The sequence below is a fragment of the Lucilia sericata genome, unplaced genomic scaffold (genome assembly GCF_015586225.1).
Source record: "Lucilia sericata isolate MDLA Ls3-8-SP2 unplaced genomic scaffold, ASM1558622v1 Contig002544F_arrow, whole genome shotgun sequence".
Lineage (NCBI taxonomy): Eukaryota > Metazoa > Arthropoda > Insecta > Diptera > Calliphoridae > Lucilia > Lucilia sericata.
Window position 1 is genome coordinate 188 of NW_023996311.1, and position 25906 is coordinate 26093.

Sequence of the window (25906 nt, forward strand, 5' to 3'; positions counted from 1 at the left end):
GAATGACAAACTTATATATACCCTCTATCACCACTGATGGTGGTGGAGGGTATATATATATATATATATATGAAATATAAAACACTATCCTTATGCCTTTTTAAGTTAAAATTTTACCAAGACATAATTATTATTGCCATCCCTAGTTAAAAATAAAACCCATTATAATTAAATAACTTCTATATATTGCACGATAGTATATTCATAATTCAATTAATAAATATTTAATAAAATGTAGAGAAGTACAAGTTTTGAACTAATAAATATCATGATTTTACCTTTTTGATTCAGTTAAATATAGGTGACGATATAAATATGGACATGCAAGCATATGAAAATTATATGGGAAACAATTTGTTTATGAGACCTGATACACATTATTCTAAACTTTATCTAAAAACGAATAAAATTAAAACAACCCAGTAAAAAATCTGAAATTTTTGGTAATAGCCAGTAGTTATTTCATACATTACTTGGTAATGAGTGTTCATTATCATCCACATTATTTCATTTAGCTGAATAGGTTATTACTGGTAAAGAACAAAATAATTTGGATTTGTTATGGCTCAATTGTCTAGGTCGTTCATTTAACAAACAGGGGGTTCGTGGTTCGAGCCCTGCTGGATACTGTTTATTTTTTCAAAATGACATTCATTTATATATTTTCTCAAAATTATGAAAAGCAACATGTTAATGGAGCATCGAGTAAGCGGCTGCAGTGAGAAACATAGAAAAAACTGAATGCCTGGGTTCAAATCCCGGCCGAGGAATTTTTTTATTTTTTTGTTTTCTACATACAAAGTCGGCCCAAAATAACTAGCTATCACATAACATATTTGAAGGTTTATTTGTAACTAGTTATTTCGCAAAGTTTTTGTAATCAAATTAGTAACCATTTATTAATTTGTTTAAGGTAGGTACATATTATTTGAACCTCGTCGAACAAAAATAATTAGTTATTCACCCCAAAAGTAATTAGTTTCCACGTGATTGCAATATTACTTTCTAGATTACTAGGTAATGAAAATTTTTGCCACACTTCTTATTTGGTTATTTTATAGCGGTCTTCAGAGTGGGTTTTCTATACATTCATTCATACATCCAGGAAGTTGATTTATTTTTGTATTTGGTCATTGTCATTATCTGAGTAGTGTGAAGGCACGCACGCATTTCTCTTTTGTTTAGCACAGTTTACTTACGTTGCAACGTTGTATTGTTGAATTATCTTGAGTAGGTGGTGAAATAGTTGAATCAGGTAGATTAACTTCAGTCTGGGCATTGCAAGGATACACTACAGAAGTTATTGTTTGCGGCATAACATGTTGTACAATTGTGTGGGATACTGCATTGGTGATATTAGGAAGAGATGTCTGTTGTTGGGTTAGCGTTGTTGTTGCATTTGATGGTATTATACTTGTTACATCTGAAATATAATAAAATACTACAATATATATTCCTAATTTTTTTCTTGGTTCGGATACTTAGATATGTTGGCTTTAATTTTATCCCTTTCATTCTTTCCTATGTCATCTTAATGTACATATTTTTTAAACTTTTCTGCATTGACCAAAAACGGCGATACCGTCCCACCCATGGGGTAAATACGTCAGATTTGGGGCAGATTTGTCATTAGCAAAATAAATTCAAAAATTATAAAAATAAAGACATATTTCGCATTTTTATACTTTAATTCATTAAACAAAGTATAATAAACCAGATATTTATTGTTTATTTCACATAACTTAACAAAAAAAATTAAAACAAATTATTATTGATTTTTTCTATATTTTAACCAAATTTTGTTACACATCGCAAGCATTACATATATTTATCAAATGTGCCCCATGGGCAGTTCTGGGGTTCAGTTTCAATTTTTTTCGGGCTTCAGATTATATTATGTCTTACTGTTCACTATTATTGACGTTCCATCACAGACCAATATATTTTTCCTATCACAAAAACTAAAAAGGCTATCTCAAAAAATTCACACAGTGAAATATTTTCACAGCCCTTTGAAAACCCATTAATCATGTCTGCCTCCCATCATAATCTTTAATCTTTCAAACTTTCAGGGATGATAGATAATAGATAAACGATAACAAAATTTGATAATGTGATGTATATGGCAAATGTTACCGATTTTTTTTTAAGGAATATAATATTTTGGATTTTTATACATTTCTTATCACATTTAATAAATAATTATGTATGTTCTGGTTTCCGAATTCAAAAGACAAAATGTGAAAACGAACGATTTCACATTTTCTTGGTGTTCAAGATTTCACTTCCAAAGAAATAAAATCGAATACATTTCATTTAAAAATAGTTAAGTGAAAGCAAAACGAATCTCCATTTTCTTTAAGAAACATCTCACTTGTGTTAAATAAAATGACTGAAAATAAAACTTTAAAGTTTAATTTATTAATATAACACTTTAATACAAAATTTAAACTCTTCTCTTAAAAAATGTTTTAAAATCACATCTAAAATTTTACAAAAAGCACGAAAATCTGACCTGTGTTGATAAATATGTTTTTTTTTTAAATAAAAGAACATTTTTGATGTTAATAATTGTTTGTATTCTTAATATACACAGTAATTACACTTGTTTTCTACCAATTTGATTAAAAATATTCATTAAGAAAAATAATTTCATCAATTTCACATATTTTTAAAATTTTATTGTTGTGCCGGGCAATAAATTGTTTAGTTTCGAAAAACGCTGTGTTGCCACCATCACACAAATTTCGAAGTTAATGAAGATGACGGACTGACATAACATAGTTGCACCAAACTATAGCTGATTATAACAACGAGCTGAATTTAGCAAATACTGCGAACTATCTTAAAAATAAATATTTTTCTTATATTATTTAAAAATTTATATATTGAGGAAGAAAAACATAACCTTAGAAATATTCTTTGTGTTTCCTAAAAACAATTTGGCACCACTGCTACTAAGTAAACATATGTTTGTTGTCAAAATGAAAATTGGTTGCAAAAAAATCTTTACGCTTTAAATTTTAAAAATATTATAAAATATGTTTAATTTGTCGATTTAAATTAACCAAAACAATAAATATGTAAGTATATACACACCAAATTATGAGGTACATATTCATAATAAAATTAAATTATAATTTAGGAGAAAACGAAAGAATATAAACCAGGAAAAAATCCTTGCGCGGTTTATGAAAGACCATCATGATTTAGTAAAGGGTATTTCCAAGAAAGATAAGACATCTCAAGAAGAGCCAGACCCCCAACAAAAGACTTGGCAGATTGGAAGAAAGTAAGTTATGGAAACATTTTGAATTTCTTTGCTTACTGATATTTTGTACATACTCAGTCATGGCTTGATTGGAAAAGTAATGTAAAGCGCAAACTTTCCCACAACAAAAAAGAAGTCCGTCAAACTGGAGGAGGCAATTTTAACCAATATATTTTAAGCCAATTAGAGAAAGAAGTTGCTGTCATAAGTGGTTTAAATGAAACAGTTCATGGAATAAAAAATACTCAGTCTTTCGGGAAACGTATTGCTTTAAATTTTAATAATGATGAAAAATGTATTTAATATTCGGAATCTGATACCTCATCCATCAACTTCAGTTTCAAAAAGAAGAAAACGTACAAATCCCTATAAAAGTCCAACTCAAAACGAAGGAAAATCTAACGTAAATCTGGCAGAATTGATGAAAAATGAAAGTTACTAATTGGAAAGCATTGGCCAAAAAATAAAACAGCTTTCCGAAATTAAAAGCGAAGAGCGATTAGTTCTGAAAAATAAATTAGATATTATTGGTAACAAACTAGACAACATTTGTACAAATTTGGAAAAAATTAAAAAGACAAGTTAGAGTGCTATATTCGGCTATGCCGAATCTTAAATACCCTCCACCAGCAAGTTGCTTTTTATTAAAACCCATTTAATTATATAATTTTTAGATAACTTGACAAAATGTTTGTTTCCGTATTGAGGATACTAACATTTATTCATATGTCGAACTAATTTTGATTAGGTCCATTTTAAAAGAATGATTTATCTATACACATAACATAATCATGTCGAATTTTATCCGGATATAATCATTTAATAACGAATTAAGTGATGTTAAGTGATTTTCTGAAGTTAACCTATTGTGGGAGTTAAGACAACTTATGGACCGATCTAGAAAAATTTCCGTAGAATGATTTATATATACAAAGTACACATTTATGTCGAATTTTATCCCGATAACTTTGATTATCAATGTGCATTTAGGTAATTTTCGGAAATGGTCCTTATATGGGAGTTGTGACCAATTAAGGAACGATAAGGAAAAAAATTCGTGTAATGATTTATATAAAAAATCAAGTCGAATTTTACTCCAATAGATTAATGAAATATGTGCGTTTAGGTGATTTTCGGAAGTGGACTTTATATAGGAGGTATAACCAATTACGGCCCTATCCGGTAATATATATGTACACGAAACATATTTGTGTCGAATTTTATCAAAATGTCTTTATTTGATAATGAAATATGTGCGTTTAAGTGATTTTTTGAAGTGGACCTTATGTAGGAGCTATTTAAAAATATGGACCGATCCGGAAAGAATTTGGTAGAAATATTTATATGCTCACAAAACATATTCAAGTCGTACTTTATCCCGATAGCTTTATTATTCAAAGAAAAATATGAGTGGACCTTATACGGGAGCCTATCCGGAAAAAATTTCGTAGAGTGATTCATATAAAGACAAAACATATTTGTGTCGTATTTTATCAAGATAACTTTATTTGACAATGAAATATGTACGTTTAAGTGATTTTCGGAAGTGGACCTTATATGGAATTTATGACCAATAATGGACCGATCCGGGAAAAAAGTGGTAGAATGATTTGTATGTATACAAAACATATTCAAGTTGAATTTTATCTCTATAGCTTTAGAATTCAATGAAATATATGCGTTTAAGTGATTTTCGGAATTGTACCTTATATGAGAACTATGACCAATTGTGGGTCTATACGGAAAAAATTTCATAGATTGATTTATATTTAGACAAAACATATTTGTGTCTAATTTTATTAAGATAGCTTTATTTGACAATGAAATGTGTGCTTTTAAGTGATTTTCGAAAGTGGGCTTTATATGGGAGCTATGACCAATAATGGACCGATCCGTAAAAAATATTTATCTCGAATTTTATCACAATAGCTTTATTTGTCAATGAAATATGTTCGTTTATGTGATTTTCGGCAGTGGACCTTATATGAGAGCTATAACCAATTGTGGACCGAAATTTTGGATCAATTATTTTGATTTTCAACACAATTAATCCCTGGGTAAAAAGATAATGTGTGACAAAATTCATCGAATTATCTTTTGTAGTTTCTGAGAAAACGACTTAAGAATTACGAAAAAAACCGTAATTTTTTCGAGGAAGTCTGAAATTTTTACTCATAACTTTTAACGTTATGAACCGATTTTGATGATTTTCAATACCAAATTGCTCAGGATAACAACGAATATTTTTGGATGAATTCGGTTGATTACTTTTGCTTAGTTTTAACGTGAGCGTGTTTAAGGCAGACATACGGACATAGCTAAATCGACTCAGAATTTAATAAGGACTCAGATATATATATATATATATATATATATATATATATATATATATATATATATATATATATATATATAACTATATATATATATCTATATATATATATGTATATATATATATATACTAGCTATACCCAGTGCGCTTCGCTACCCTCATCGTAATGGAATATTATAAATATCATTATTGTAAATGTATATATATCTGCAATATCAAAAATTCCTCTTTTAGAGAACTCTTTAAGTTTGATTTTATAATTCTAGTCTCAATATTACAGAAAATTTAAAAAAAACAGTTGGAGAACGAAAAAGTATATCTTCATTAAATCATGATGACGCATGTTTAATTTTCAACCAGAAACTAAAAAAATCGCATACAGATTTTTATACAATCAGGAAGCTGCATGTCCAATTTTATGTTTTTAGGTTCAATATTATAGAAAAGTATTAGTAAAAGAAGAAAAAAGTACCAAAGTATCCTTTTTCAATTTTCGTTCAATTGGGATACTGCGTGTTTAATTTTATGTTTATATGTTCAATATTTTAGAAAGCTCGAAAAGTACCAGTACCAGTGAAGTACGAAAAAGTACCAAAAGACCTATTTTATTTAATTTCATGTTCCTAAGTTCAATATTATAGAAATTCAAAAAGTACCAATTACAGACCGAAAAAGTACCAGAAAATATTCCAGTTTAAATTTTCATTCACTCAAGTCCCTGATTGCTTAGTTTTATGTCTACCAAAGGGCCCACTTTTATAGATTCTAATTAACTCCACATGCTTAATTTCATGTTTCTAAGATCAATATTATAAAAAACACAAAAAGTACCTTTTGAAGAACGAAAAAGTACCAAAAAGTGCCCTATTATAGGATCTCACTTAATCCAGGCTCTAAATGCGTAATTTCATGTTTCTAGGTTCAATATTATTGAAAATTCAAAATGTACCTTTTAAAGAACGAAAAAGTACCAAAAAGTCCCCTTTTATAGGTCCTCACTTAATCCGGGCTCAATTTCACGTTTCTAGGTTCAATATTATACAAAAATCCAAAAAGTACCTTTTGAAGAACGAAAAAGTACCAAAAAGTCCCCTTTTATATGTTCTCACTTATTCCAGGCTCTACATACTTAATTTCATGTTTCTAGGTTCAATATTATAGAAAATTCCTTTTGTGGGTCTATACGGAAAAAATTTCATAGATTGATTTATATTTAGACAAAACATATTTGTGTCTAATTTTATTAAGATAGCTTTATTTGACAATGAAATGTGTGCTTTTAAGTGATTTTCGAAAGTGGGCTTTATATGGGAGCTATGACCAATAATGGACCGATCCGTAAAAAATATTTATCTCGAATTTTATCACAATAGCTTTATTTGTCAATGAAATATGTTCGTTTATGTGATTTTCGGCAGTGGACCTTATATGAGAGCTATAACCAATTGTGGACCGAAATTTTGGATCAATTATTTTGATTTTCAACACAATTAATCCCTGGGTAAAAAGATAATGTGTGACAAAATTCATCGAATTATCTTTTGTAGTTTCTGAGAAAACGACTTAAGAATTACGAAAAAAACCGTAATTTTTTCGAGGAAGTCTGAAATTTTTACTCATAACTTTTAACGTTATGAACCGATTTTGATGATTTTCAATACCAAATTGCTCAGGATAACAACGAATATTTTTGGATTTATTCGGTTGATTACTTTTGCTTAGTTTTAACGTGAGCGTGTTTAAGGCAGACATACGGACATAGCTAAATCGACTCAGAATTTAATAAGGACTCAGATATATATATATATATATATATATATATAACTATATATATATATCTATATATATAACTATATATATATATCTATATATATATATGTATATATATATATATACTAGCTATACCCAGTGCGCTTCGCTACCCTCATCGTAATGGAATATTATAAATATCATTATTGTAAATGTATATATATCTGCAATATCAAAAATTCCTCTTTTAGAGAACTCTTTAAGTTTGATTTTATAATTCTAGTCTCAATATTACAGAAAATTTAAAAAAAACAGTTGGAGAACGAAAAAGTATATCTTCATTAAATCATGATGACGCATGTTTAATTTTCAACCAGAAACTAAAAAAATCGCATACAGATTTTTATACAATCAGGAAGCTGCATGTCCAATTTTATGTTTTTAGGTTCAATATTATAGAAAAGTATTAGTAAAAGAAGAAAAAAGTACCAAAGTATCCTTTTTCAATTTTCGTTCAATTGGGATACTGCGTGTTTAATTTTATGTTTATATGTTCAATATTTTAGAAAGCTCGAAAAGTACCAGTACCAGTGAAGTACGAAAAAGTACCAAAAGACCTATTTTATTTAATTTCATGTTCCTAAGTTCAATATTATAGAAATTCAAAAAGTACCAATTACAGACCGAAAAAGTACCAGAAAATATTCCAGTTTAAATTTTCATTCACTCAAGTCCCTGATTGCTTAGTTTTATGTCTACCAAAGGGCCCACTTTTATAGATTCTAATTAACTCCACATGCTTAATTTCATGTTTCTAAGATCAATATTATAAAAAACACAAAAAGTACCTTTTGAAGAACGAAAAAGTACCAAAAAGTGCCCTATTATAGGATCTCACTTAATCCAGGCTCTAAATGCGTAATTTCATGTTTCTAGGTTCAATATTATTGAAAATTCAAAATGTACCTTTTAAAGAACGAAAAAGTACCAAAAAGTCCCCTTTTATAGGTCCTCACTTAATCCGGGCTCAATTTCACGTTTCTAGGTTCAATATTATACAAAAATCCAAAAAGTACCTTTTGAAGAACGAAAAAGTACCAAAAAGTCCCCTTTTATATGTTCTCACTTATTCCAGGCTCTACATACTTAATTTCATGTTTCTAGGTTCAATATTATAGAAAATTCCTTTTGATGAACGAAAAAGTACCAAAAAGTCCCCTTTTATAGATTCTCATTTACTCCGGGCTCTACATGCTTAATTTCATGTTTCTAGGTTAAATTTTATAGAAAACTCAAAAAGTACCAATCGAAGTACGAAAAAGTACCAAAAAGTCCCCTTTTATAGATTCTCATTTACTCCGGGCTCTTCATGCTTAATTTCACGTTTCTAGGTTCCATATTATACAAAAATCCAAAAAGTACCTTTTGAATAACGAACAAGTAAGAGTGTTATATTCGGCTTTGCCGAATCTTGTATACCCACCATCAAATCATTGCCAAAAAGGAATGCTTCCTTATAAATAAACTTTGATATTTAAGAATCGATGCTTTTGTTATTATCAAAACAATTTTCTCATTTATTACATCTATGTATACGGAATTTTTGTCGAATTTTGTCGCTGTCCTTGTATTTTTAAGGTAGCAAAAAGCGTTAAAGTTATTTTCTGAGGGGACGTTTGGTCAATTATGGACCGATCCTCGTCAAATTTTCTACAACGATTTTAGTTTAGGCTAGTAATGAGCGTTAAAGTCATTTTCCGAAGGGGACCGTATATGGGGGTAGGATAAATTATGGACCGATCGTTATAAAATTTTACAATGCGATTTAGGTTTCTATAGAATAAGTTTATGTCGAATTTCATCGCTATAGATGCTTCTTTTAGACAATTATGAACCTTAAAGCCATTTTCTGAAGGGGACCTTATATGGGGGGTAGGGTCAATTATGGACCGATCCTTATAAAATTTTACAATGATATTAAAGTTTCTATAAAATATGTTCGTGTCGAATTTCTATAGATGCTTATTTTAGACCAATCTGAGCGTTAAAGTATTTTTTTGAAGGGGACCTTATATGGGGAGTAGGGTCAATTATGAACCGATCCATATACAATTTTACAAAGCGATTTAGGTTCCTCTAAAATATGTTCATCTCGAATTTCATCGCTATAGATGCTTCTTTTGGACAGTTATGAGCGTTAAAGTCATTTTCTGAAGGGGACCTTATATGGGGGATAGGGTCAATTATGGACCGATCCTTATAAAATTTTACAATGATATAAAGGTTCCTAAAAATATGTTTAAGTCGAATTTCATCGCTATAGCTGCTTTTTAAGTCAGTTATGAGCGTTAATGTCGTTTTCTGAGGGCTACCTTATATGGGGGATAGGGTCAATTATGGACCGATCCTTATAAAATTTTACAATGATACTAAGATTCCTAAAAAATATGTTTATGACGAATTTCATCGCTATAGCTGCTTCTTTTAGTCAGTTATGAGCGTTAATTTCATTTTCTGAGGGGGACCTTATATGGGGGCTAGGCGAAATCGTGGACCGATATTGCCCATTTTCAATACCAAACAAACTGCATCAATGTAAAATATTTGTATACTTTTATGGGTCTTAGATGAATATTTCGATGTGTTACAAACGGAATGACAAAAACAATATAACCCCCATCTTTTTTGATGGTGGGTATAAAAAGTACCAAAAAGTCCCCTTTTATAGGTTCTCACTTAAGCCAGGCTCTACATACTTAATTTCATGTTTCTAGGTTCAATATTATAGGAAATTCAAAAAGTCCCTTTGAAGAACGAAAAAGTACCAAAAAGTCCCCTTTTATAGATTCTCATTTACTCCGGGCTCTACATGCTTAATTTCATGTTTCTAGGTTCAATATTATAGAAAATTCAAAAAGTACCAGTCGAAGTACGAAAAAGTACCCTTTTATAGATTCTCATTTACTCCGGGCTCTACATGCTTAATTTCACGTTTCTAGGTTTAATATTATACAAAAATCCAAAAAGTACCTTTTGAAGAACGCACAGTGGTATAGGAAAAAAAAAAGAGGGAAATAATTCGGTAACTTCTAAACGGTTAATCCGATTTTAATGAAATTTGGTGTGCACAAAGAGGAGGTGTTGTCGAGTTTAGGTTTTGAATTTGGACCTTATAGGCCAACCAGGGGCCCGGCGGGGGGTCATCAAATTAGGACACCTCGGCTATGTTAAATTTTTAAAACGATCCTATTTCTACATTTGAGTTCCGATTTAAAAAAAATTTCGTATATAGAATCTCCTCATCGAGCACTATAAAAAATGTTGTCATAGCAGTAAATTATCTCTTATAGTTTAGGAGATATTCGCATTTGAAAATTAAAATTTTAAAATTTTTACCGTCCTTACTTTAGTTTTTTTTGATAATAGCAGGTCCAAATATTCCCGATTTTCGCCATTTTGTTTTATTCGCTTAACAACAAGTTTATATATCAAGCAGTGAAAGAATTATGTAAAAATCATGACTGAGTCCAAAGTTATAGGCATTTTAATTTAAAAAATTAAAAAAAGGCGATTTTTTGTCATTTTTTTGGGAAAAAAGTATCTTTTTCTTTTTAAGTTATCTAAAAAGTTTCTAAGAAGATGTATATAGAATTTATACTTTTTGGAAAGCTGACTTTACATAAAGTACGATAAATGAAACAAAACCTAAAAATTTTTGATACCGAGGGGACCAGGTCCATCCAAAAAAACCCTATTTTTTATGGAAAATTAAATTTTGAGCAAAAATTCTCAAATCGCATAGTCGATATCAAATTATAGTGACCTGTTTTATATGACCCAATATGTTCTTAATCATTTTGTAACGGGTTTCGATAACCCCGCCCCTGGTATGGATATAATAGGCAAAAAACTAAAAAATCCCATTTTTGGGATTTTTTAAAACTTTTTTGGGAATTCCGGGATTTCTAATAAGAAAATTCGAAATTTTGATTTAATTTTGGATTTTAAGTAAAAAAATCTACCTAACTGTAAAATTTCATCAAAAAATATTCATAAATAAAATTTTTATTGCAATTTGAAAAATTTGTATCTTCGCAAAAACTGAATAAAAAACATTTTTTAATTTTTTTTAAAAAAAGTATTCCGCGAATTTTTTAATTTTCAAAAATTATATACAGTTTTGAAAAATAGACAAAATTACCTTTCCATTGATATATAACATGCCTACCTAATGTTTTTTAAGTGACAAATTAATTAGGGAAAACTCAACATCTTTTAGAAAATTTACCTAGCACTATTATTTTCATCCATATATGTAACAAATTTAAGAGTTAACCTTATGGATGAAAATAATAGTGCTAGGCAAATTTTCTAAAAGATGTTGAGTTTTCCCTAATTAATTTGTCACTTAAAAAACATTAGGTAGGCATGTTATATATCAATGGAAAGGTAATTTTGTCTATTTTTCAAAACTGTATATAATTTTTGAAAATTAAAAAATTCGCGGAATACTTTTTTTAAAAAAAATTAAAAAATGTTTTTTATTCAGTTTTTGCGAAGATACAAATTTTTCAAATTGCAATAAAAATTTTATTTATGAATATTTTTTGATGAAATTTTACAGTTAGGTAGATTTTTTTACTTAAAATCCAAAATTAAATCAAAATTTCGAATTTTCTTATTAGAAATCCCGGAATTCCCAAAAAAGTTTTAAAAAATCCCAAAAATGGGATTTTTTAGTTTTTTGCCTATTATATCCATACCAGGGGCGGGGTTATCGAAACCCGTTACAAAATGATTAAGAACATATTGGGTCATATAAAACAGGTCACTATAATTTGATATCGACTATGCGATTTGAGAATTTTTGCTCAAAATTTAATTTTCCATAAAAAATAGGGTTTTTTTGGATGGACCTGGTCCCCTCGGTATCAAAAATTTTTAGGTTTTGTTTCATTTATCGTACTTTATGTAAAGTCAGCTTTCCAAAAAGTATAAATTCTATATACATCTTCTTAGAAACTTTTTAGATAACTTAAAAAGAAAAAGATACTTTTTTCCCAAAAAAATGACAAAAAATCGCCTTTTTTTAATTTTTTAAATTAAAATGCCTATAACTTTGGACTCAGTCATGATTTTTACATAATTCTTTCACTGCTTGATATATAAACTTGTTGTTAAGCGAATAAAACAAAATGGCGAAAATCGGGAATATTTGGACCTGCTATTATCAAAAAAAACTAAAGTAAGGACGGTAAAAATTTTAAAATTTTAATTTTCAAATGCGAATATCTCCTAAACTATAAGAGATAATTTACTGCTATGACAACATTTTTTATAGTGCTCGATGAGGAGATTCTATATACGAAATTTTTTTTAAATCGGAACTCAAATGAAGAAATAGGATCGTTTTAAAAATTTAACATAGCCGAGGTGTCCTAATTTGATGACCCCCCGCCGGGCCCCTGGTTGGCCTATAAGGTCCAAATTTAAAACCTAAACTCGACAACACCTCCTCTTTGTGCACACCAAATTTCATTAAAATCGGATTAACCGTTTAGAAGTTACCGAATTATTTCCCTCTTTTTTTTTCCTATACCACTGTGGAACGAAAAAGTACCAAAAGTCCCCTTTTATAGGTTCTCACTTAATCCATCCTCTACATACTTAATTTCATGTTTCTAGGTTCAATATTATAGGAAATTCAAAAAGTACCTTTTGAAGAACGAAAAAGTACCAAAAATGCCCCTTTTATAGATTCTCATTTACTCCGGGCTCTACATGCTTAATTTCATGTTTCTAGGTTAAATTTAATAGAAAACTCAAAAAGTTACAGTCGAAGTACGGAAAAGTACCAAAAAGTCCCCTTTTATAGATTCTCATTTACTCCGTGCTCTCATGCTTCTAGGTTTAATTTTAAAGAGAACTCAAAAAAATACCTGTGTAGAACGGAAAAGTACCGAAAAGTCCCTTTATTATTAATTTCATGTTTCGATTTCAATATCAAAGAAAACTCAAAAAGTACCAGATGAAGAATGAAAAAGTACCAAAAAATATCACTTGGTACCGGGGATCCAAATAACATTAGCATATTAGCATATTTAGTGTTTCTAAATCTAAAAATTTTATCTAAATTGGATTATTGTGGGAGACCAACCCCCTGTCCAAATTTCAGCTCTTTAGCTTTAACCGTTTAGGCTGTGCGATGATGAATCAGTCAGTCAGTAACGCTAGAATTTTATATATATATATATATATATATATATATATATATATATATATATATATATATATATATATATATATATATATATATATATATATATTGTTGTACTTTGTGTATTTTATTTTTTTTTAATCTTAGTTACATTTCTTATTTATACAGTACCAAAATTCTAACTGAATTTCTGTTAAGTGTACTTGTATAACTAATATACCTACATTGTAATAGAACTATAATTAATAATTTAAGTACTCGCTATAGATTAGTGAAGTACCGGTCTATTCAGCCCCAGGTTCTTGCATAAACCGAGGTTTATTTTAAATAGATTCTATGATTTGGTTGGCTACGTGCTGTCTACTTGATCAAAACTAATCTTTTTGTGAACGGCAAAACCACTTACCTTTTTTTATTTAAACCTTAAGTTGTAAACTTCAATAAAACCATTGTTAACCTTAAAATTTCTAAAATAAATATTCTGAAAGGTGAGCAACATATCTCAGCCCAAATAAACAAACATTAGAATTCAACACTAATACTCTCTTTGTTTATTTTCCTTTCTTTTGGCAAAATATCCCTTATTTGATACGTTGTTTTCAAAGTACAGGTCGCAATTTTCAAGATAATTTGATGAAATTTGGAATACACGTTTGTTTTGACTCCTATCCCCCATATAAAGCCTCTTTTAGATAATAAGTTTTTCGTCAATAAATTGCTTAAATAAATCGGAATCAGGGTAATATTCAAGATAAATGCTTTATTATGAAATAAATCACATTTAATATTCATAACTGGTGTAGGGTATCATATGGTCGGTCACGCCCGACTATACTTTCTTACTTGTTTAAATTTACTTTTATTTTCTATGATGTTAATTTTTTATCGTTGTGGTATGTCTTTTTGCTGTTTTCTTTTTCTAGTTGAGTATGTGTGTGTGTGATTTTAATAATAATTTATGTATTCTTACTTACGGCTTGATGCTTGATTTCACACTGATGAGCAGTGTGACCAGGTCACAAAAAATGTTGCGGCTAAATCCCATCCAAAATAATGCTAGAAAAAATCCTAAATTGATTTTAAAATGCCAAAAAAATGCTAAAATTTTTTAAGTGTTTTTATGAACAATTCATATTAATTTGTAACTGAAATTCATTGTAATTTATAACAAGTAAGAAAGTATATTCTGCCGTGGTTGACCATATGAGTTTAAAATTTGATTTATTTTTCGTAATAAAGCATTTATGTTGAACCTTGGTTCCGATATATTCAAACTAATTTTCTGAGAAAGGCTTTATACATTTGTATATGTATGGGGGCTAGGTAAAATAAAGGACGGACTTTAACCATTTTTAAAAGGTTTTGTCATTGGATCAAAAAGCATACGTGCTTATTGTTTTGAAAATTTCAACCTCTACTAGACGGTCAGACATACATGGCTTAATCGATTCAGAAAATGATTCTTAACCGATTAGTATACTCAAACGTAGTATAGTGGAGTAGGGTAAAAAATTAAGTTCCGTGGTATTAAGATAAACAGAAATGCTAAAAATTATTTCAAAATTTTTGTAAATTTAGCAATATGTAATGTCTCTAACTTTTAAATATTTCTGAATGCAAAAATTACATTAAAACTCTATTAATTACACTAGTTGCTCATGGTATAAAACCTATATGTGTTTTCGAAAGGAAAAGTATAATATTTCTAGTTTTACTTTTTTTATATAAACAATTTTATTTGTCTTCCTCAAAACACTTTAAAATGGTTTTCATGTCACAAAAATATTGAAAATTCCGTTGAAATAATTTTAAATCTCGGTGAATAAATGTCAGGTTTATAACTCATACTTCCAAGATTTTTTCGGAAAAATATATATGAGAATGTATGAAATGAATTGAGAGATATATTCAAATCCGTAAGTTTGTAATTCTGGAATAAATTGTCAATAATATTTTCGAAATTTATGTATTTTTTTTTTAATTAAAAAAAAAAACGTGACAACAAAATTACTAAAAATTTGGTAAAAATAATAAGAGCAGAAAGTAGGATGAGAAAGTCTTAATTATATATTATTGATTTTTTTCCATACTTATTTTCAACAAATTAACAAGAACTCCTGAAGAATGATAAAAATTAAAACCTCTTTATTTCGTATAGGAAAAAATAAAATTTGTTAATTAACCGTCATACATAGCCTTTTCCAAAATTATATGTTTCATTCCATGAGCAAACAAAAAGTATTAGTTTGTAAAATAGCGTACTGAACGTATTTGTAAAAATGTGAAATCTCTTGAATTATTTCTATCACCTCGAATTTAAAAAAGCATTGGGTTCCAGAAAAATATTCTAGAATACAACATTTTAAAGTATTCACTTGTATTGGCGTAATTTTAAGTTATTTATCTTCATGAATCTTTTTGCATTATTTTGAATTACAGTGTAAATTATTACATTTCTCATATTCTGATTTTTTCCGGTTAAACCTATTTCCAATATAAATCTTTTTTGCAAAAATTTGTCTTTTTTTTGTTTATATACTAAAATTGCAAAAAAAGCTAAAAATGCTAAAAATAGTTTATAAAAATGCTAAAAATAGTTTATAAAAATGCTAAATAAAATGCCAAATGCTAAATTAAAATTTTACAGCTAAATCAAAATAAAAAATGATAAATCTAGCTGCAAAAATGCCAAAATGGTCACACTGCTGATGAGCCCTTAAATATTCGTTTTGTACTTTACCTCATTGTTTTTTTTTGGTTGTAATGAATTTTGATTTCTCCAAGAGACAATAATTTTTTTTTTTTTACGAGGCATTTGTTTTGAATTTTTTTCCAGAGCCACTTAAACAAATTGCCGGTTTGACTGGACCATGAACAAATTTAGTTGTCTTATTTGTTAAAATGGGTAAACTGAATTGTTTGATGACCAAGAGTTTTAAGAATATATGTAATTTTATTATAATTACTTGCTCAAGTAATTATAAGGGATATTTTGCCAAAAGAAAGGAAAATAAACAAAGAGAGTATTAGTGTTGAATTCTAATTTTTGTTTATTTGGGCTGAGATATGTTGCTCACCTTTCAGAATATTTATTTTAGAAATTTTAAGGTTAACAATGGTTTTATTGAAGTTTACAACTTAAGGTTTAAATAAAAAAAGGTAAGTGGTTCTGCCGTTCACAAAAGGATTAGTTTTGATCAAGTAGACAGCACGTAGCCAACCAAAGCATAAAATCTATTTAAAATAAACCTCGGTTTATGCAAGAACCTGGGGCTGAATAGACCGGTATTTCACTAATCTATAGCGAGTACTGAAATTTTTAATTATAGTTCTATTACAATGTAGGTATATTAGTTATACAAGTACACTTATAATTGAATTTTGGTACTGTATAAATAAGAAATGTAACTAAGATTAAAAAAAATAAAATACACAAAGTACAACACTATATATATATATATATATATATATATATATATATATATATATATATATATATATATATATATATATATATATATATATATATATATATATATATATATATATATATATATATATATATATTTGTTCATGGTCCAGTCAAACCGGCAATTTGTTTAAGTGGCTCTGGAAAAAAATTCAAAACAAATGCCTCGTAAAAAAAAAAATTATTGTCTCTTGGAGAAATCAAAATTCACTACAACCAAAAAAAAAAAAAAACAATGGGGTAAAGTACAAAACGAGTATTTAAGGGCTCATCAGCAGTGTGACCATTTTGGCATTTTTGCAGCTAGATTTAGCATTTTTTACTTTTGATTTAGCTGTAAAATTTTAATTTAGCATTTGGCATTTTATTTAGCATTTTTATAAAATATTTTTAGCATTTTTAGCTTTTTTGGCAATTTTAGTATATAAACAAAAAAAAAAGACAAATTTTTGCAAAAAAGATTTATATTGGAAATAGGTTTAACCGGAAAAAATCAGAATTAAATGTCTACCCACACAAGCAAGAAGAAATATGAGAAATGTAATAATTTACACTGTAATTCAAAATAATGCAAAAAGATTCATGAAGATAAATAACTTAAAATTACGCCAATACAAGTGAATACTTTAAAATGTTGTATTCTAGAATATTTTTCTGGAACCCAATGCTTTTTTAAATTCGAGGTGATAGAAATAATTCAAGAGATTTCATATATTTTTACAAATACGTTCAGTACGCTATTTTACAAACTAATACTTTTTGTTTGCTCATGGAATGAAACATATAATTTTGGAAAAGGCTATGTATGACGGTTAATTAACAAATTTTATTTTTTCCTATACGAAATAAAGAGGTTTTAATTTTTATCATTCTTCAGGAGTTCTTGTTAATTTATTGAAAATAAGTATGGAAAAAAATCAATAATATATAATTAAGACTTTCTCATCCTACTTTCTGCTCTTTTTATTTTTACCAAATTTTTAGTAATTTTGTTGTCACGTTTTTTTTTTAATCAAAAAAAAAAATACATAAATTTCGAAAATATTATTGACAATTTATTCCAGAATTACAAACTTACGGATTTGAATATATCTCTCAATTCATTTCATACATTCTCATATATATTTTTCCGGAAAAATCTTGGAAGTATGAGTTATAAACCTGACATCTATTCACCGAGATTTAAAATTATTTCAACGGAATTTTCAATATTTTTGTGACATGAAAACCATTTTTAAAGTGTTTTGAGGAAGACAAATAAAATTGTTTATATAAAAAAACTAAAACTAGAAATATTATACTTTTCCTTTCGAAAACACATATAGGTTTTATACCATGAGCAACTAGTGTAATTAATAGAGTTTTAATGTAATTTTTGCATTCAGAAATATTTAAAAGTTAGAGACATTACATATTGCTAAATTTACAAAAATTTTGAAATAATTTTTAGCATTTCTGTTTATCTTAATACCACGGAACTTAATTTTTTACCCTACTCCACTATACTACGTTTGAGTATACTAATCGGTTAAGAATCATTTTCTGAATCGATTAAGCCATGTATGTCTGACCGTCTAGTAGAGGTTGAAATTTTCAAAACAATAAGCACGTATGCTTTTTGATCCAATGACAAAACCTTTTAAAAATGGTTAAAGTCCGTCCTTTATTTTACCTAGCCCCCATACATATACAAATGTATAAAGCCTTTCTCAGAAAATTAGTTTGAATATATCGGAACCAAGGTTCAATTCAACATAAATGCTTTATTACGAAAAATAAATCAAATTTTAAACTCATATGGTCAACCACGGCAGAATATACTTTCTTACTTGTTATAAATTACAATGAATTTACAAATTAATTCATACAAATTAATATGAATTGTTCATAAAAACACTTAAAAAATTTTAGCATTTTTTTTGGCATTTTAAAATCAATTTAGCATTTTTTCTAGCATTATTTTGGATGGGATTTAGCCGCAACATTTTTTGAGACCTGGTCACACTGCTCATCAGTGTCAAATCAAGCATCAAGCCGTAAGTAAGAATACATAAATTATTATTAAAATCACACACACACATACTCAACTAGAAAAAGAAAACAGCAAAAAGACATACCACAACGATAAAAAATTAACATCATAGAAAATAAAAGTAAATTTAAACAAGTAAGAAAGTATAGTCGGGCGTGACCGACCATATGATACCCTACACCAGTTATGAATATTAAATGTGATTTATTTTTCATAATAAAGCATTTATCTTCAATATTCCCTTGTTCCGATACATTTAAGCAATTTATGGATGAAAAACTAATTTTCTGAAAGAGGCTTTATATGGGGGCTAGGGGCAAATATGAACCAAGCCCGATATAATTTTGTGAATATATTTATATGTACATAATATTTTATTGTGCTGAATTTCATCGCGATATTTGTGTTTGTAAGTTAATTTGGGACATTCAAGTAATTTTCTGAAGGGGACTTTGTATGGGAGCTAGGGTCAAATGGGGCCCGATCTTTATGAAATTTGGCAGGGTCATCAAGACTTCTATAAAACTTAGTTGTGCCGTATTTTATCGATATATCTGTATATTTAACATAATTATGAGCTCAGAAGCCCTTTTTGGGACTCCGAAGCCGATTCCAAGCCGATTGGTATACTTTAAGGTGGGTCTAGGACGAATATTTTTGTATGTTACAAACATCAGCACAAATCCAATATACCCTCCCCACTAAAGTGGTGTAGGGTATAAAAAGAATCATTTTTAAAATCTATAAAAAAACAAGTAAGAAAGTATAGTCGGGCTTGGCCGACCATATGATACCCTACACCAGTTATGAATATTAAATGTGATTTATTTCATAATAAAGCATTTATCTTGAATATTACCCTGATTCCGATTTATTTAAGCAATTTATTGACGAAAAACTTATTATCTAAAAGAGGCTTTATATGGGGGATAGGAGCAAATGTGGACCGATCGCGATATAATGGGCTGGATATATTTGTATTTATATAATATTTGTCTGTGCTAAATTTCGTTGCAATAACAGTGCTAATTAATTAATTGCGGATATTCAAACCACTTTCTGAAGGGGTCTTTGTATGGGGGCTAGGGTCAAATGTAGTCCGATCATTTCGAAATTCGCCAAGGACATCAAGGCTTGTATAAAACTTAGTTGTGCGAACTTTCATCGAGATACATTTATTATACATAATTATTAGCTCAAAAGAACTTTTCGGGGGGTTCAGTTGTATGGGGGCTAGGTAAAATAATGGACCGATTTTAACCATTTTCAATAGACTTCGTCAAAACAAACGTGTATTCCAAATTTCATCAAATTATCTTGAAAATTGCGACTAGGGATGCCAAACGGGAATTCCCGATTCCCGAAAATCCCGGGATTTTCGGGATTTGAAAGTACCGAAAACCGGGATTTTAAAAAATGAAATCCCGGGAAATTTCGGGATTTTAAAATCCCGAATTTTTAAGTATTTTTCCGATATTTTATACATTATAAAGTACTAAATAAGAGAATTTAAAAAGTTTTTGGACTTAAGATGACTCTACTAACTTACAAGCTGAAATATCAAAAAAAAAGTAAGAGTGCTATATTCGGCTATGCCGAATATGCTTTTCTATAAACATCAGGGTGATATTACTCATCAAATTTACTGATAGGACCTTATATGAGAGGTAGGGTGAATCATTGACCGTTTTTATAAAATTTTTCATAATTTTTTTAGACCAATTTTGGTTCATACACTTTCCGGTAGGAAGATTTACGTTCCTATAAAAGTTTCTTAGCTTTTGGCGAGTAAGAAACTTACTTATCTCAAATTTCATCTCACACTCGTACTTGTAAGCCAGTAATGAGCGTTAAAGTATTTATCTGGATGGGACCTTATGTAGGGGTAGGGTCAATTATGGACCGAAACACATAAAGCTTGGTAGAGAGATTTTGACTCGCATGAAACATATGTGTATCGAATTTCATCGCTATACTCGTATTTTTAAGCCAGTAATGAGCGTTAAAGTCATTTTTTTAACGGGACCTTATATGGGGGTAGGGTCAATTATGAACCGACCCACATAAAATTTGGTAGAGAGGTTTTGGCTCGTCAGGGATTTACGAATATCAAATTTCATTGCTATACTAAATAGGCATAGATACTATCGGATATATAAAAATAACAAGTACGAAATTATAGGCGGGCGAGACCGACCATATAACCCCATACACCAGTTATGAGAGTAAAATGTAATTTAGTTTTCATAATAAAAGTATACCTCGCCTCCGATATATTCTAGCACTTTATTGTTAAAAAACTATTTTTCTGAAATATGCTTGGGGGAAGGACGCCATCATATGAGTCGATCCTCATAAAATTTGGAGGGCGAATTTACGGTTACATAAAATGTTTTATGCTGAATTTCATTGCGACAGTTCTCTTTTTAAGCGAATTGGGGACACTAATTCTTTTTTAAAGCTGTGTTTTGTATGGGGGCTCGGATCAAAAGCCCGATCATTTCAAATTTCATCAGCGTATTTTAGGAGAGTATAAAACAAAAGCACTACTCCGGAGAAACCCAATATACCATCCCTACTAAGGGTATAAAAAGGGCAATAAATAGGCATTGATACTATCGGATATCTATAATGGAAGTCAACCTGTCAATAAGATGGCGAGAAGATAATTCCCTTGGTTAGTGAACAGGGGATATAAGGTGGAGGAGATATAGGTGCAGTACAGGTGCTCTATTTAGCCTCGTATGGATCCCCATTACACATACTATTTAAATATTATTTGGAAACCATTGTAAATTTGGATATCATGGGTATTATTTCAGGTTTTTATTCTACTATTCAGTGCCTGGGATGGAAAGATTTTTATTCTAAGTATGTACTTTGAATTAATTTGTTTTTCTTTTCACAAAATGCTTATTGGAAAGTAAACACCTACTAAGAGTATTCATATTGCAATATGAAATAAAACATTTTATTTTTGTCGGTAAATTATTAAGATTTTTTGAATTTTTTTTTATATTTTTCGGGATTTAGAAATCCCGAAAATCCCGGGATCCCGATATCGGGATTCCGGGATTTATTTAAAAATCCCGAATCCCGGGATTTCTAAAAACCAGTCCCGATTGGCATCCCTAATTGCGACCTGTACTTTGATAACAACGTTTACATGGACACACAGTCGGACGGACGGACGGTCGGACATCGTTAAATCGACTCAGAAAGTTATTCTGAGTCGATCGGTATACTTTAAGGTGGGTATAGTACTAATTTTTTAATGCGTTACAAACATCAGCACAAACGCATAATACCCTTCCCACTATAGTGGTGTAGGGTATAAAAAATGACACAGAACAAAATATATGTATGTATGTAACTACATTTGCAAATAAGAAAAACACAAAAAGTAATAAAATTTATATGTGCAAAGTGTATGTATGTATGTATCAGGCATGGGGGGTAATGATTACACAAAGTAATTAATTACAAGGTCAATTACAATTACTTGTAATGTGTAATTGAACAATAACCAATTACTAGTAATTGTAATTGAAATTTTTCCAATTACAATTACTTGTAATGTGTAATTGACAAATAACTAATTACAATTAATTGTAATTGAAGTTTTGCCAATTACAATTACTTGTATTTGTAATTGAAATTTTCAACTACAATTACTTGTAATTGTAATTTAGGTATTGGAATTTCTTAAATTACAATTACAAGTAATTGTAATTGGCAAAACTTCAATTACAATTACAAGTAATTGTAATTGGCAAAACTTCAATGACAATTACAAGTAATTGTAATTGGCAAAACTTCAATTACAATTAATAATGAAATGATAATGAAATGTTGCAAAAATTATCTAAATAGAATAATGAAAGTGATCAAGAAAATATTGGCTATGTAAAGTGTCATCTGTCGCCATATTAAAAAATTAAAAAGCGATAAAGTTTTCATAACAAAGGCTCGTTGGTCGCCACAAAAAGCGGTAAAGTGCTCGTAAAAGGCGGTAAAAGGCTCGTTTGTCGCCATATTTCAAAAAAGAAAAAAATTAAAAAAGAAAAAAAAAGCGATAAAGTGTGTGTAAAAAAAACAAGTTGGAGTGCTATATTCGGCTGCGCCGAGTCTTAAATACCCTCCACCAGCTACTTTTATATTAATATTTTTTTAATTGATCAAATATTTGAAGAAATATGTAAATTTTCTCATGGTCGGATGCCATGCGTTTTTTTCCGCCCACTTTTTGTTCTACTAAACTGTTTGTTTGTTTGTTTGTTTGTTTGTATGTATTTGTTACGCTTTCACGGCAAAACTACTCAACCGATTTACATGAAATTTAGACAGCTAATAGCTCTAACCCCAAAGCAATGGGCTATATAAGATCGTGGTCGGATGCCACGCGCTTTCTTCCGCCCACTTTTTGTTCTACTAAACTAGTTTTAGTAGTTTACATGAAATTAAAATAATCTCGAAAAGGGCTATAGGATATAAGATCTTGATCTGATGCCACGCCCCCTTTCTACGCCCACTTTTTATAAAACTATCCCTACCTATATCCTATCCTATAATTATAAGAAAGAGACACTCCGTTTGTTAAGCTTTCACGGCCAAACTACTGAACCGATTTGCATAAAATCATGATTGGAGGTCACGATTCCTCTTATGCTCACTTTTTTCTATATAATTGTTATACAAAATTTTCATTCGAAACTTACAGAAAACTACTGAACCGTTTTACATGAAATTTAGTATACCTAAGGAGGAACTATAATCTATAAAAGATCTGGATAGGACGCCACGCCCCTTCTTACGCCAACTTTTTGTAAAACAATTATTATTCCAAATTTACGTTTAAGCACAAAAAATTTATACTAAGGAAAGAAATTTTACTTAAGTATGTACTTTAGTATTAAAGTGAAACATTTGTATTAAGTGATTTTCAGATACCGACCGATTATTTTTTGACCTATTATGTGCCGATCCTGCCGATAACTTATATGGGAACTGTGACCAATAATGGACCAATTGGAAAAAACAACATGTAGGAAAGTATAGTCGGGCATGGCCGACCATACCCTACACATACAAAATGAGAATATTTTTAAAATTTTTATTTCTCATAAAGAAACCTTTATGTTAAATTTTACCTCAATTCCAAAGTTCTTCTAAATGAGGCTTTATATAGGAGTATAGGTCAAACATGGGCCGATCCTCATTAAATTTGGGAAAAGGATATATTTTTAAATAACAGTTAGTTTTGTTGAGTTTCATTGCGATACAAATGGTTACAAGTCAATTTTAGATATTTAAGACATTTTATACATGGACAACCAGCCAGCCAGCCGGACGGACGGACATGACTTAATCGACTCAAAAAATGATTCTGAATCGATCGGTATATTTTAAGGTGGATGTAGGACCAATATTTTTGAGTGTTACAAACATCAGCACAAACGTATATACCCTCCCCACTATAGTGGTGTAGGGTATAATAATCAAAATGATTTATCTATACACAGAACATACTCATGTCGAATTTAAGAATAAATTATGTGGTATTAAGTGGTTTTCAGAAATGAACCTTATATGGGAGCTAGTTATGGACCGATACTGAAAAAATTCAACATATGGAAGCTGTAAACAATTATGGACCGAGTTTTACCCTTATAGCTTTATTTATCAATGAATTATGCGCATTTAAGTGATTATCGGATGTGGACCTTATGTGGGAGATATGACCAATTATGGACCGATCCGGAGAAAAATTCCGTGGAGTGATTTATGTATACACAAAACATACTCATGTAGAATTTTATCACGATAGCTTTATTTATCAATGAAATATGTTCATTTAAGTGATTTTCGAAAGTATATTTTTTTTGAGGTAGTCTGAATCCGGAACAAATTTCGTAGAGTAATTCATATACACACAAAACACATTCATGTCGAATTTTATCCAAATAGCTTTATTTATCTACGAATTATACTCGTTTAAGTGATTTTCTGATGTGAACCTTATATGGGAGCTATGATCAATTATGGACCGATCCGGAAAAAAATTCCGTAGAATGATTTATGTATATACAAAACATATTCATGTCGAATTTTATCCCGATAGCTTTATTTATCAATAAAATATGTTCATTTAAGTGATTTTCGAAAGTGGACATTATATGGGAACTATGACCAATTGTGGACCTATACAGATCTAATCCATAGTTTTGATTCCTGTTCATATAATGTCAATATGTACAAAATTTTGTGTTGATACCGATATATTTGAGGATGTTGTTAACGATAAATTAATTTCCGGGAATATGTACCTTTGTATGGGGGCTATGGGAAATTTTGGATCGATTATTACAATTTTAAACATAATTAATCTATAGATGAAAAAAATAATCTGTGACAAAATTTGTCGAATTATCTTTAGTAGTTTCTGAGAAAACTACTCAAGAATTAAGGAAAAAAACTTAATTTTTTTTAGGTAGTCTGAAATTTTTACTCATAACTTTTTACGTTGTGAACCGATTTTGCTGATTTTCAATGCCAAACTGCTTAGGAAAACAATGAATATTCTCAGTGAATTTGGTTGATTTCATTTGCTTAGTTTTAACGTGAGCGTGTTTTAACCAGACATACAGACGGACAGATGGACATAGCTAAATCGACTCAGAATTTCATAAGGACAAAATTTTGTGTTGATACCGATATATTTGAGGATGTTGTTAACGATAAATTAATTTCCGGGAATATGTACCTTTGTATGGGGGCTATGGGAAATTTTGGATCGATTATTACAATTTTAAACATAATTAATCTATAGATGAAGA

General features: G+C 29.4%; 1 protein-coding gene across 1 annotated transcript in view; it reads right to left on the reverse strand.

Moving 5' to 3' along the window:
• Positions 1-926: 926 nt before the first annotated feature.
• LOC119614061 overlaps positions 927-25906 on the reverse strand; it is a 33015-nt gene continuing 8035 nt past the window's right edge. The window contains exon 3 of the mRNA XM_037970163.1: positions 927-1423. Coding sequence (XP_037826091.1) covers positions 1182-1423 — 242 coding nt within the window. The 3' untranslated portion in view covers positions 927-1181. The remainder of the gene's footprint in view (positions 1424-25906) is intronic.